This window comes from Ammodytes marinus (genome assembly GCF_949987685.1).
Source record: "Ammodytes marinus genome assembly, chromosome: 24".
NCBI classification, from domain to species: Eukaryota; Metazoa; Chordata; class Actinopteri; order Uranoscopiformes; family Ammodytidae; genus Ammodytes; species Ammodytes marinus.
The window spans coordinates 9,589,319-9,604,637 of NC_137228.1; the positions used below are offsets into that span (position 1 = coordinate 9,589,319).

The window sequence follows — 15,319 nt, forward strand, 5'->3', positions numbered from 1 at the left end:
AATAGTCCCTGACCTGGAGATACCTGAAGAAGTCAAATTTTTCAAGGTCAAATACATTTGAAAGACGACTAAATGACTCCAGATAACAACCATTGGTTATAGAACAATAAGCAGTTCTACCTTTGTGGACCCACTGTTTAAATTGCTTATCAAGGATAGACGGTAAAAAGCCAGAGTCATAACTCATAAGCCAACCATTGGTGGAGCTTTTTGCAAGTCTTAAACCACACCATAAGGGATTGTCTGGTCCACTGATTTAATTTACACAGGTAGGTGCCTTGGTTTCGATGAGCGCTTAGACACATCTTTCTCATCCGCCTTATGATGGCTAATACTTGTGAAATTGTAAGTTGATACATTTATAAACTATTTAAAACCTCTTGCCCTTTAACACTGAGGGTAGGGAGATGCCAATGAGACAGGGCCAAGCCAAACAGTCAGACTTCCTTTAAACTTTATTTAAAATCATACATTCATTTAAGGAAAATTATGCAATACAAACCTTTCTCAGACACAGCTAAGATTAGTCGAGACAATTTACAGTTACATCACAGGTACTGTGCTGAAAGAGGAACATACAACATAATTTGTTTAAGTTTTCAAGAAATGTGATTACATTGCATTTCTTGTATACACACACAAATAAAAGCAAGAGCAGCACATAGTGAGCAGCACCAGAAACAATATGCGTGTGTGTATACTTTTTTACATATTCTATCTGATGTTTAGTTGATACACAAGGCCACGGTTATTGCAGTCATGTACTTTTAAAACAAATAAAACAGTAACAGGCTCAAACAAAAAGCCCCTACAAGTCATTAAAGTCATACAACAGGGGCGCCCTTAGCTCAGTTGGTAGGGCGTCCCTCCCCGCCCAGCAGCAGACCCTGGTCCGATTCCCGCCCGTGGTCGTTCTCTGCATGCCACTCCCCTCTCTGCCCCATTTCACCTCTGTCTCTACACTATCAATAAAGCATAAAAATGCCCCAAAAAATATTTAAAAAAAATAAAAAATAAAAAGTCATACAACAAACTCATAAAAAAATTGCGAGGAGCACTACAAGCAAATATAATAAGTAAAATCAACTGATTCAAATAAGTAAACCTATCACATGTAAGACATAATGGCATAATATAATTAACATCTTATACCTTAAGACTTATGTTTAACAAAAAACAAAAAATCTATATTTAAGTAGAAAAGAAAGCATAACCAGATCCAAAACTTCCAGGATTATCGAATGCCATTTTTTAGAACCCATCTACTAATCTTGTCATTGTATATGTATGTCACTTAAGTGAGAGGAAAAATGTACAAGTGTGTTCCGCGTGTTTTCAGTTCAGCTCGTCCATGCACTCTGACATGGATCGCTCTCTCCGTTCCTGGACCGTGACAAAGTTGAGCAGGTCAACAGCCGTCACCACCCCGAAAACCATCTGCTTCAGAGTCGGAGAGCCGTCTGTCAAATCTGTAGGAAGAACAGAATGAAATGAATGCATGATCAAGATTAGGAGATTGTTACAGAGATTGACTAGTCACCCTACATCACTTCATGTTGCTCTGATACAAATGTTTTGAGAGGAGCCACTTATTCAATATTTTAAAAAGGAATGTGAAGAATTGTATGCGATGAAAACAATTGAAAGGGGGGGAAAAGGGGTTGGTTGTATGTAGGTAGTGGAGCTCACTGGGGCCAACTCTGAAGGGACAACTCACATGTGTCTACAGACCTAAGGCTTCTTAAACTACAGAAAACAACAACAACCACAACAAAATGAAAAATAAAGAACATCAATAATAGAAAAATAATAGAAAAATAAAACAATCGGCCAGTTGGAGGCTGTGGAACAAAACATTGCAGACACAAACTACCCATTTATACACCCAGCAGAGACAGGGAATTATTTACATTCATTTGGAGTTGTGTTTCCGAGGAATTTAAATCCAATATTCAATCTTTGATTTGCTCCGTTTTCATTTCCAACAACCTCCTATAGTACACATCTCGTTCTTTAGTCGCTAAATGCTCCACTATGTTCAGTCTGCAATGTATTGGGTAGGATGGTAGCATTCAGGAGGTTATCAGAGAGAGTGAGAGAGTGAGTGAGAGAGAGAGAGAGAGAGAGAGAGAGAGAGAAAATGAGAGCCGTGAGTATGAACCAAACAGTAAGAACACAGGTTGGAAAACCAAGAGGTGAAAGAACGCAAAGTTCTATAGCGCTAAAAGGCACTACTTTATAATTTATAAAAATCTGTTGTTCACTTACTATTTTGAACACCATCTGGGAGAAGACAGAAAATTAGGGCGTTCATGAAAATTAGGGCAAATTATTGATCTTGTGTGTGCATGTGTAATAATTGTGTGTGTGCATGTGTAATTATGATTACAGGGGTGTTTCTGAAAAAAGCTGTACTTACATTGGATCTGTTCATGTACCACCAGGGCAAAATGGTCTGTCTCCAAAATGCGGGATAATTTTCCCAAGTTATCAGTCAGACGGATCTATAAATGACAATAAGAAAAAATCAATCTTAATATTAATTTTACACAACTTAGGCTAGAGTTTGGAATGTGCTAAGTACATGGAAATGTAATTCTGCTACTTTCATTGATGGTAATTATTTTCACATGGGAGGTCATTACGTTTTAACAAGTCAACAAAGTCATAAAACTGTTGCCTTTGTGTGTTATTGTTGCTTGGCTAAACACAACTATAGCCATCTGCTTTTTACAATCCGTTTTGGAGCAACTCCATTCAAAACAACACAACGGACCTTTTAAGCGTTACCTGGTAATAAAATCTCTTTTGACAAACCAATTTACAGCTTATTCACCTGGAGAGACTCCCCTGAGTTGGCCAGCCTGATCATTGAATGCTGTTGCGGCAATCTCAATTAATAGTTTACTCTTCAGACATTTTCAAAAAATTCCTTGAAAACGAGAGACATAACTAGAGATTAAAGTTGGTGTCTGACCTGCTTGAACTGCTTGTAAAGCACTTTGCTGACCGGGTCCGACAGCTTGATCTTCCCTGCCAGAATGGACGCCAACATGTTTCCTAGAGTCACCATTCCCAGGATTAACCTGTGTACACACACACACATTAAAGCCTTTTCACAGTACAACTAGGTACTGAGTGGTTCTGCAATAAAACTCAATGGACCATAAAAACGATGCCGACATAGTAGTATTTCAGTTGGCTAATTTGTCTTCTCTCTTTGAGGACGCTCACCCAGCTTCATCCACTACGGGCGCCTGGTCGAAGCCCTTCTCCTTGAGGATTTTGATGGTCTTCTGACAGGTGACAGTGGGCAGGACGGTGAGGGGCGCCGACAGGTTCAAACCCTGCAGCCTCAGGTTCCACCACCTGACAGAAAGAGAAATAAAGAGGGTTTTTACACATGCGTACACGGAGGAGACTTTAACAAGAAAAATTATATACACACTTTACTTGCACATACCATGGTTTTTTCACCATGAGGTCCTCCTCCCTCAGGAAACCCTTCTGGACCATCCACTTGTCACTCAGGAATTTAGACCTTAATGAGAACAAATGATTCAATATCATATAAGTTTACACATTAAAGAGAAACCTATCCAAACCAACCATGTGCATGTATCTGAAGGCCACGCTAACCAGAAGTGACCGCCAACATTATTGTCATTTGAGCAGCAACTAGCCTGTTCATCGAAACCACCACACAATGTGGCACTCTGTGTGATGGATTCATATACCCTTTCACAACAATATATAATGATGATTAAATTACCTCATTTGGTCACATGGGGGAGCTAGAGGTGGCTTCAAAACAACCCCATTATTTTGGAAACGGATTTCCGAGAATGGGACACCAATGCTGCTCTCTTTCAACTAGATGTTTATGTGTTCAATTACTTTTATAGTATGTTACATTATAAGCCGATCCAACACATGAAGACATTTTTTTTTTAAAGTTTGCTTTGGTCTTTCTGGCCCCATGTTGTCAATGAAATTCCTGAAAGTCTGTATACCATTTTTGGCGTTACAGAAATAGATTGTGGGGATTCTCACATGTAGTTGCGGATGGAATCTGGCAGGAGCACCACACAGCGCTGGCCCTCCTTCAGCTCTTTGGCGACATTCACCGCCGCTGCCATGGCCGTTCCAGAGCTGCCTCCTGTTACAGAAACGGGTGAAAAGGTGAGTTGGGTTAAACTCCTGCTTTAAAGAAGCATCTCAAACACGTCTGGCGTTTCACCGTAGGCGTAACCCGAGCACTTACCGCAGAGCAGGCCCTCTTCTCTGATCAGCATGCGCGACATGTTGAAAGACTCCTCATCGTCTGACTTGTACCAGCTATCAACTACCTAATTGCGAAACAAATAGACTGATTGCATTTCACGGTTGTGATGGTAAATGTCAGATAGAAAAAAAGATGGGAAGTGAGGAGAAAAATAGGCTATTCAACTCACTGATCTGTCAAGCACGGTGGGGATGAAGTCGTACCCGATGCCCTCTACCTCGTACTGGGTCTTATCCGTCTTGTTAATGTCCTCGGGCTCAGCCAGGATAGAGCCTTGTGGGTCTACACCAACAACCTGAAAACACAACAAACACACACCCTTCATAAATAACATGTAGCTCAGCAGAAGCGTGAAAATAAATACTGCAGGAAGTATGAACTTTGAAAAAAACGATTTGGCGCCATTCAAGGACTTACTTTGACGTTGGGGCATTTTTCCTTTAGTTTGCGGGCAATGCCTGTGATTGTTCCTCCTGTGCCTGCTCCTAACACCAGCATGTCAATTTTACCTGTAATTTTTTGGGGATTGATGAGAGAAATTTATAAAGGGATCCGTTTGCCAAATCAAAGGATTTTCTGTACAGTATCATAGCATCGCGGGGAGAAGATATTCGTACCACCACACTGCTCCAGGATCTCCTCGGCGGTGGTGTCGTAATGAGCCAGAGGGTTGCTGGGGTTTCGGTACTGGTCCAGGATGTGGGAGTCTGGGATCTCGTTCTTGAGGCGCCAGGCGACGCCCACGTGTGACTCTGGCGAATCGAAGCGAGCGCTAGTCGGTGTGCGGACAATCTCGGCTCCGAGGGCTCTCAAGACATCCACCTGTTTGGAAAAGACAAAACATCAAACAAATCATGCAACACAATCTGTATTCATAATAAAAAAAGATCCACGCGTGTCTGAATTTTTCTTGAATGACCTAATAAGACTTGCATTGGATGATGCATATTTCGGTGGATCTCATGTACTGCTCATGCTTTCTGTGTAGCCAGACATAAAAAATTAAAAAAGCCTTAAAGAGGCTTTATATAACTCCTAAATATGTAAAACATGTAAAAAATGTGGTGTCCAAAAGCAGGTGCACTTGTACTGGATTTCAGTTGTGTGCTTTTGACTTTAAAAGAAAAATGGTTTCTTTACCCACAGCAAAAGACACTCAGTTTCTGTGAATGTTACAATCATATGAAAAAGTTTGGGAACCCCTCTCAGCCGGCATTATAATTGACTCTGCTTTCACAAAAAAAATATAAAAGTGGTATGTCTTTAATTTACCAGGAACAGCTAAGTACTGGGATGTTTTCCAAACAAAGATTTTTTGAAAAGCAGTATTTGGTTGTATGAAATAAAATAAAATGTGAAAAACTGGCTGTGCAAAAATATGGGTACCCTTGTGGTTTTGTTGATTTTAATGCCTGTAACAGCATGTAAAACTGATGAATTTAAACACAAAGTTGGTTGGATTATGCTGTTTAATCATGAGAAAATGTATTTTAGGTGCCTAAATGCAAGTTGCACTTCTCTTTGACTCTCTGCAGAAGTGAGACAGAATGCGATCATCAAAACAGCTCCCAAAAGATCTTAAAAACAAAGATTATTCATTGTCATGGTTTAGGGGAAGGCTACAAGAAGCTTTCCCAAAGGTTTCAATTGTCAATTTCTACTGTAAGGAACGTTGTCAGGGAATGGAAGGACACAGGCACAGTTGCAGTTCATTTTCCTTTATTTAACCTCGAAAGATCAATTGAGGGGTGACCCTCTTTTACAATGACGTCGAGTTTGTACATATACACAATATACAATGAGAATACATAACAAGTTTACACACACACACACACACACACACACACAGACAACAACAATTTAAAACATTCAGATCAATTGAATGAGAGACATAATAGCCTAATTAAAACAGTTACAAGTGTAGAGGGGCTGATTCAAAATAATAATTTTAAATTGGTTAACAGTTATTAGTGTGTTTATTTTAAATGTATGTTGTAGGCTGTTCCAGGAGTCAGGGGCACTATGGCTAAAAGCGGATTTACCAAGCTCAGACCGGGCATAGGGGACATATAACATGAGCATGTCAGTTGAGCGGGTTTGATAAAGCCCATCTGAAATAAGCAGCATTTCTGTCAAATATAGTGGTAGCTTTCCAGTCAGAGCTTTATATATAAAAATATGCCAATGTGCATCACGTCTCTCCTTAAGGGAGGACCACCCAACCTTTTCATATAAAACACAATGGTGTGTATCATAAGCATCTCCTGTAATGAATCTCAAAGCAGAGTGAAATACAGAGTCTAGGAGTTTAAGGCATGAACGAGATGCATGCCGATAAACCACATCACCGTAATCAAGGACAGACATAAAAACTGCCTCAATAATCCTTTTCCTACTGAACAACGGGAAGGTGGCTTTATTCCTATAAAAATAGCCAATCTTTTGTCGGAGACGACAGACAAGATTTTTTATGTGAAATGTAAAAGAGAGTTTTTCATCTATCCAGATGCCAAGATATTTATATTCAGTGACTCTTTCAATATGAGATCCATTATTTGTGTGAATAATAAGATCATTAAAATGTGTAATTCTTGCTCTGGAAAAGCACATATATTTTGTTTTTTCTATATTAAGGACAAGCCTGAGATCCACTAGACAGTTCTGCAGGGTGTTAAAAGAGCTCTGTAGGTTCTGAACAGATTGTTGCACTGAATCAGAAATGCAATACAGTACAGTGTCGTCAGCATACAAATGGGCATGGCAGTTTTGTAGTGATGAAACAATGTTATTGATGTAAATTGTGAATAGGACTGGACCTAAAATTGAGCCCTGCGGAACACCATTTGTAACTGTTAAAAACTCAGTTTGGTAGCTTCCCAGCTTAACTGACTGCTGTCTATCAGAGAGATAGTCCCTAAACCAGCTACATGTAGAATAATCAAAACCAATTTCATGCAGCCTCTCTAAAAGCAAATGGTGATCTAAAGTATCAAAAGCTTTTGACAGATCAACAAAAAGTGCTGCACAATGCATTTTTTTATCGATAGCTGTAACAATGTTGTCTAAGACCAAAGTGACAGCAGATATAGTACTGTGACCTGCCCTAAAACCAGATTGAAATGGACTCAAAATGGAAGCACTGGATAAAAAGGATTTCAACTGAGTATTAATGACTGATTCTAGAATTTTTGCCAGGCATGGGAGTTTGGAAATTGGCCTGTAATTGTTAAGATCACTTTTGTCACCCCCTTTATGTAATGGAATGACGTGAGCTTTTTTCCAGACTTTTTTCCAGACTGAGTTAAACCCAGGTCTAGCAGACCAAGAAAAGTACAAGAGCGGCATATGCGGCGGATTGTGAGAATGGTTGCACACAACCCAAAGATCACCTCCAAAGACCTGCAAGAACATCTGGGTGCAGATTGTGTATCTGTACATGGTTCAACAAATCAGTGCAATTTGCACCAAAACATCTGTATGGCCGGGTGATGAGAAGGAAGCCCTTTCTGCACCCACGCCACAGATACAGTTGCATGGAGTATGCAAAAGCTCATTTAGACAAGCCAGATTCATATTGGAAGAAAATGCTTTGGACTGATGAGACAAAAATTAAGTTATTTGGTCTTTATAAAAAGCAGATGTTTTGGTGCAAATTGCGCTGAATTGTTGAACGATGTACAGATACACAATCTGCAGCCAGATGTTCTTGCAGGTCTTTGGAGGTGATCTGTGGGTTGTGTGCAACCATTCTCACAATCCTCCACATATGCCGCTCCTGTTTTTTTCTTGGTCTGCCATGCCTGGGTTTAACTGCCACTGTGCCTGTGTCCTTCCATTTCCTGACAACGTTCCCTACAGTCGAAATTGACAATTGAAACCTTTGGGAAAGCTTCTTGTAGCCTTCCCCTAAACCATGACAATGAACAATCTTTGTTTTTCAGATCTTTTGGGAGCTGTTTTGATGATCCCATTCTGTCTCACTTCAGCAGAGAGTCAAAGAGAAGTGCAACTTGCATTTAGGCACCTAAAATAAATGTTCTCATGATTAAACAGACATTTCTATGAGGTTCAAGGCTTAACAACATAATCCAACCAACTTTGTGTTTAAATTCATCAGTTTTACATGCTGTTACAGGCATTAAAATCAACAAAACCACAAGGGTACCCATATTTTTGCACAGCCAGTTTTTCACATTTTATTTTATTTCATACAACCAAATACTGCTTTTCAAAAAATCTTTGTTTGGAAAACATCCCAGTACTTAGCTGTTCCTGGTAAATTAAAGACATACCACTTTTATATTTTTTTTGTGAAAGCAGAGTCAATTATAATGCCGGCTGAGAGGGGTTCCCAAACTTTTTCATATGACTGTATATGAAACTAATAGACTGAAAACACTACATGTCAGGATGGCTCCAAAGCACATCAACAGCTTTGAGTCTATTAGTTTGAAACAAAATTCACAAAATGTACTTAGGTCATGCTCAGACCCAATAGGCTGCTTGCTTGGTGCGCACCAAATGGAAGTTGGATACATTGTTCTGTTTTTAGATGGTTCGGTCACAGGCAAAACTGAAATGGACTATAAATTGTAAACAAAAGTCAAGCGCACGGATCGGCTGGTTTTTTTCATGTTTATGCGGAGCGCATATTGTAACAGACATAATCTTTTAAATCTAGTGCTTGTTCCCTCTGTCAGACCACATTAAAATAGCAGCAGACTCACTGTAGTGGTCTGGGCGTACGGGCGTATTCTCTGACAACGTTTGCTAAATAACTTAATAACACGTGCATTTAAGGAAAGACATTATGCAAAATACAGACATGCCTAAGACACAAGTTTTTTTTTTACCACTTGAAAACCGCCTTTTACCAGAATTTGCTTACTGGGACACAAACAAATCACCTATGACAAACAACTCACCTTCTCCATGCTCATTTTCTCAGGCATGACAATGATGCAGCGGTAGCCTTTCACAGCTGCAGCCAAGGCCAGTCCAATACCTAAAAAACAGGAAAAACCACAATAGACTGTTTACGACACGGCTGCATTCCTGTAATTAACATACCATTTGGTATACCAACTTAAAAGAGCTTTCCAACCATAGCAACACACACACCCACAACCACAAACACATGCAGGTAGTTACCAGTGTTTCCAGAGGTGGGCTCAATAAGGGTGTCTCCAGGCTTGAGGATCCCAGCTCTCTCAGCATCCTCCACCATTCGCAGGCTGATCCTGTCCTTGACGCTGCCGCCAGCGTTGAAGAACTCACACTTGGCCACTAATACACAACAGAGGGACTTGTTAAAGAGTTACATCGAAGGTCATTTTCATAAGAGTTGATTCAGAAAGCTGAAATGATGCAAATTGACCCTGAACCGTCTTCATTTCTTCAAGACAAACGCATTTGCAACAACACATACTGTATAACACATTTCACCGGCCTGCCCTTATGATTACATGGTGTCAAAGAGTCAACCGTGGGGGCGCCCTTAGCTCAGTTGGTAGGGCGTCCCCCCCATAGGCCTCGGCCAGCAGCGGACCCGGGTTCGATTCCAGCCCGCGGTCGTTCTCTGCATGTCACTCCCCTCAACAATAGTCAAAGTCAACCGTATCAACAACCCCCCTTCTTGACTGATGTGACCATGTGTCATAGTTTGCACGCTCTGTTGACTCACGTATTTCACACTTGAGTCCATATATTTTGGGGATCTTATTGATGCGTACTAAGGGAGTGTCACCGATCCGGTGCAGGATGTTGGGAAGAATGGCCTGGGCAACGTTTCTGGGGGAGGAGAAAGTGGCAGAAAACAATGTTTCAGCAAAGACAAATACCTTCAGGGACGCTGAATCTATGTGTGTGGATACACTGTAAGGATGAATCACTACACCACTAGTGAGAGAGAAGGATATACTGCTTTCACTGTTTTTTAGCTGCAACATTTTCACATATTCGACTCCCCAGGTTCTTACTGAATCTGCTTTATCTGGTTTAAACAGTCATTATCTGTACGATGATATTTTTCGAGGAGAACACTTGTCCAAATCAGTGAATGTCTTTTCACAATCTGCCCATAATGGATGTGCACTGAAATAAATCTGGTGTTAATACACAGCCAGCTTAGGCTCTGTAGACTGGTATGTTAACAAAAATGGGGCCCATCGTAGCGGCTGGTTTACAAAGGCTAGGCTGTGTAATAACAGTTTTTTTTACCAGCACACATATTACGGACAGGTAAGTGGATTGTGAGGAAATATTCAATGATTTCGACAACAAGCGTTCTCCAGAATGACTGACTCCACCTTTAACTGTATATTCATTTGTTTCCCCATGTGAAAGCATTGGACATTTGAGCATCAGACCGACCTTGGACTTTGTGTATGAGGGCTGTCGGCTTTGGAGGCTCCCAGGCTCCATGTGCAGCGGCTGGGCAGGTCTGGCCGGATCCATTTCCTCTCCGGGGAAGCGATCTTGGCGTTTATCTGGAGGGTTTCGGTGTCCACCTTGTTCAGCATGTCACCCTTGTGTTTGGCGTCTCCGTTGGTGTGGTTGAGCAGCTTGGCAGCGTGCGGGCACTGGGGACCATTGTCCATGGTCTCTTTGTTTGAGGGAACAGACGGCATGGCTGCTTAAACTGGAAAAGACAGAGTAAACTATGGTCATGTAATCACCTGTCAAGACTTTTTGAAATCACTTCAAGAATGCCATGTTCTGTTTTGCTACTACAGCTCCGGAAAAAAATTAAGAGACCACTCCAAATATTCAGTGTCTCTCGTTTTACTATTTATAGGCATATGTTTGAGTAGAATGAACATTTTGGTTTTATTCTATAGACTATTGAAAACATTTCTAACAAACTCCGTGAAAAATATTTTCATTAATAGAATTTCATTAAGTAATGTAGAGATGAAGATTTAAGAAAAATGGTCTCTTAATTTTTTCCGGAGCTGTATGTTAACAAACTGTGACACTGTCTTCTGATTGTTGACACCTTTATTTACAATTCATCAGGAGAAAATGAATGCCATTAAAATCCATCCAAGTTGTCCATACAACTTACTCCAAACCACTATAGATAAATATCAAGCAAGAAGTAAACAAAAAAGGACCAAGAGCAGGCGTTTAATATCTATGTTTTAGTCATTGACGGCTTGGATTTTTTTTTTAAGATCCTTTAAAGTACCAAAGCTCGATACTCAGCCCTCAAGAACATATGTTTCTTCTAAGAACTGAAAAATCTGCAGCAAAGAAAGCCACCAGAGAAAAGCACACACAAATCAAATATCACCCTCCGAGTCCTTAGTGATGAATTTGTTTACATTTTATAAAAAGAGATGTCACCGTATAGTTTTAAAAACACAAATAGTCTAAGCTTACACTAGATGGTATCAGTTGACTGACTACATGGATAGAACACAACATAAAGTGGACCGACAGGGAAACAAACCTTGAACCACTCCCAACTTTATACTAACGCTGAATCACTTCAGCCCAAATGCAAATAAAAAGGCCCATCATGCTTAGTGAGGAGCTTTCACAACTCGCACTACTACTGCTCCTTCACTACCCTTTGTTCTACTAGCCTACACCTTTTCCATACTGCACACAGATTCATTTAGAATTACAAGACTCACAATGAGTCAGCAAATTAGTCGGATCAAATTCTGCTTTCAATAGTGAAAACAGAACCCGCAGTGTGAGTAAGGCCCTGGTGATTGGCTGATCAAGCTTTGGCCAATATTGCATCATTCACTCACTGGAGAGAACCAGCAACGCCACATATAAAGATATCGATGGGAATTGGGTTTCATAAAAATGATTACAGCTTAGGGTAAATTTGCAGACATAGGCCTGTAGGCATTAACCTCAAGAGTTTTGTTAATGTTAACCAACAATAACTCAATGGTCGTTCCTTACCAGTAATAACATGTTGTAAACTCACAAATAAATAATTAAAGGTCAAACATTATCATTAGCTGGAGTTCAGTATTACAGGGCCATAACTATCATCAGTAGACAAAAGAGGAGCTCTAAACTGGTTTTATAACTATGAGGGGGTCAATAATAAAACCTTCCAACAAAAGGCCAAATAATCAGTTCATCTTGTAGGTAGATCTAAGGTTTAGCAGACAAAAAAGGTGAGTTTTTTAAGTTTCTTTGTTTATGGGATTGTAAATTGGACTGTTGGTCTGACAAAAACAAATTGATCACCATCTAGAGCTTTTCCAAATGTGACCAGAGAAGCAATTCATTCATCGAATTGAATGAGTACTTATCACAAAGAATCAGATGACTTTTAAATCCTTTACCCTCTATATGTTTCCAGAACTTTCCACAGATCTTGCCTCAACTTATTGATTCATCCATTTGATTCTCTGCAGTCTCCGCTGCAACTGGCAGCAGATGAACCTTCACTAATACGCAGTGCACACACAGGGGCCAGCTGTTAAAACCTAGGGCCCCTCTTTGACTCCAACAAGAGTTCATACGATGTCCATGCAGTGATCCGACTACATCCAACATTCACTTAAGCAAACAACTCGGCATGGGGGAGAAAACTGCCTGTGGGATGAGCTACATTACGAGTTAGTGACGCACTGGTAAACACGTTCCGTAAGCTGTGACATAGAAAAAGCAATCACTTGAAACAGGAAACCAGAACACATTTACGCTTCCGTTTTTGTCCATGCTTAACTCTAATGGTAATCCACTTGATTACTATCAGCTATCAAAATAAAAAAAGTTGTTTACCATCCTTTCCTGCTTACATGCAACTTCAATTTCTGACATTTGATCCCTGCCTGCCTGGCCACTGCCAGTCCAGTGCTAGTTAAGGTAGCACTGCCTACAACTGCTGCAGTAAATGTGGGAAAGGGTCAGTTGGTATGTAGTTTGCCTTACAGGGTTTAACGAGGGCAATATGATCCTACCGTGAGAGCAGGGAGTCCAGCCTGAAGGGCAGAAGAAAATAAATTGCAATAGGAGGATTTAAGAAGGAGAGATTCCAATTTTTTTTAAGCCAATATCCAAATCCTCAAATACCTTCCAGGCTGAGCCACTTCTGTGGGAAATCACCTGATCCGAGTCTGGCAGCATCAACCCCAATCTTAAAGAAACATCTCTGTAATATGCTTACCTTATTAGCCTTGGTTATCTGTTTATATGGGGGGTGGGGTATTTCTAATCTCCTTTGGCCAGTTCGGAGCACCCAAAAGAATAATAATGTGCTTTATAAATTAGGCTGCTCAAATTGGCAAAAGTGTCGTTTGCATAATTGCTCCGCCAGCAACAAACACAAACATCAGCAGGAGTAGGTCTCAGCTGTTTAACCAAGAAGAGCAGGCTGTATAGTCACTCAACCATAACAAATGGTGGGACAAATTTGAACAGCAGGAATGCTACATGAGTAGAAGAACAATGTCAAACTGCAGGCCTACAGTTGTTGACCCCACCACCATATAGGAGCCAAAATGATGACGAATAGCCTATTCAGATTAAATGCAACCATCAATGCATTAGCATCACAGTCAGTGACTAAATATGTTATATAGCTAGCTGTTGGGACAAGTGCCATACAGATTAAGATAAGGGACACTAAAGCAAAACAGGAGCAGGACTACTTGTTCATTAAAATAAAATGAATCACTAACTATTTTGGCAATTGATAAAACTTGTTTACAGCGAAAATAGCAAATGTGTTAGTTCCAGGTTCTCAAATCGAGTAATTTCTAACTTTTCTTGGTCTTACAATGTAGTGGGCCTACATGTAATATTATGGTGGGTTTAAACTCATGATTTGACAGACAAATGATCTAGTTTAGTATGCTATTTCAGTGTTTTATGATGCTTAATATACTCAATTATTAATCTCAGAAAATAAATTGGCAGATAAATTGACAAGGCAAAAACTAAGAGAAAATAGAAAAAAATGCAGAAAGAAGGTAACAGTAAAATATAAAGGATAATTATTACATAAAATAAGTTATATGGCGTGTAGTGTATTTATATACTATCTATGATTGTAAGCAGCAAGTCATTAACGAAACTAAATTGGCTAGCATTTAGTGCTGTATTGCACATTAAAGGTTGCATCAGAAACAGCGTCCACGGAGCGCTCTTAAGTCACCAAATGAAATGTACCACAACAACGCGTGCATTGACGTTTCGATTTCACATTCCTGTGTGCTAAGGTTTCCCCCACGAGTTAATCCCCACTCACCTTGTGAATTAAATGTTGCCAAAAACGACCCCGACGCAAGCACCTCCTTCCCTGTTCACTGCGGAGAGAGACGTCCGACTTTGACAAAGGCAAAACGATTGTCGTGACGAAGCACGTGGACCAAGCGGGTGTGACGTGGGAAAAGTTTAAACGCTCTCACCGATTGGCTACGGCGAAGGCGTCTGTTTGTTGCGCTTCGGCCAATCAGAGCAGAGATTTCTTAATAAGGGTTTGGGAATGCAGTTGCGCTGCGCCATCTGTTACCTTTTATTGACAAAACACACTGCACGGACTTTACGACTTTGACGCATGTTACATCTTGAAAGCTTCTCGTGAGCATGGCGTGCTTATCCCAAAGTATTAAAGTGCCCCTGACTGCAGCTCGCAGATCGAGGAGGGGCTAAATGTGGGTTGGACTAAACGTTTCACGTATTTTCACGTAACCAGTAAAGAACAATTTTAATAGATTTTTAATTTTTTACAGTCTATGATTTGAATATAATAGTTTTAGTTTAGATTCAATATATTTAAAAAAAGATTTATTACATTTTAATGTTTTTATTTTCATTTAAGATGAATCTCATCATTGCGCTGTGAAATTATTTAACTATAATATACATTAAGTCACCTATTTGTTATTGCTGTATTACACTCCGTTAACTGTATTATTCCTATTGCCATTAAGGCAAATGCATATCTTATCTATTTTATATATTTTGTGTACATTATCTACATATTTAGAAATCTCTTATTCTATATGGTGTAGGCTATATGTATAGAGCACATATGTTCAACAGAGTAAAGCATTG

The 15,319-nt window shown here is 40.0% G+C and overlaps 1 protein-coding gene across 2 annotated transcripts; it reads right to left on the reverse strand.

The window, feature by feature from the left end:
• Positions 1–443: 443 nt before the first annotated feature.
• On the reverse strand, positions 444–14,601 carry cbsa (cystathionine beta-synthase a). 2 transcript variants are annotated; one of them, XM_080052900.1, is made up of 16 exons: positions 14,511–14,601; positions 10,658–10,925; positions 9,969–10,075; positions 9,437–9,571; positions 9,211–9,290; positions 4,903–5,107; positions 4,703–4,794; positions 4,455–4,580; positions 4,265–4,349; positions 4,054–4,159; positions 3,464–3,541; positions 3,235–3,369; positions 2,978–3,086; positions 2,420–2,504; positions 2,269–2,283; positions 444–1,469 (listed from the first exon to the last, which is right to left on the reverse strand). In XM_080052900.1, exons 2-16 carry the CDS (start codon positions 10,912–10,914, stop codon positions 1,336–1,338), a joined length of 1,749 nt encoding a protein of 582 aa, XP_079909026.1. In that variant the 5' UTR covers positions 10,915–10,925; positions 14,511–14,601; the 3' UTR covers positions 444–1,335. The 2 variants fall into 2 exon arrangements, with proteins under 2 accessions (XP_079909026.1, XP_079909027.1); XM_080052901.1 differs by lacking the exon at positions 2,269–2,283.
• Positions 14,602–15,319: the final 718 nt, after the last annotated feature.

What these genes read in the sequence shown, in the direction of transcription:
- cbsa (XM_080052900.1), bottom strand. Translation starts at nt 10,914, where the DNA reads ATGCCGTCTGTTCCCTCAAACAAAGAGACCATGGACAATGGTCCCCAG. An exon ending in TGGACTCAAGTGTGAAATAC is followed by an intron (nt 9,572 to 9,968) that starts GTGAGTCAACAG and finishes GTTGTGTATTAG; the next exon opens with TGGCCAAGTGTGAGTTCTTC. An exon ending in TTTACAAGCAGTTCAAGCAG is followed by an intron (nt 2,505 to 2,977) that starts GTCAGACACCAA and finishes TGTCATTTATAG; the next exon opens with ATCCGTCTGACTGATAACTT.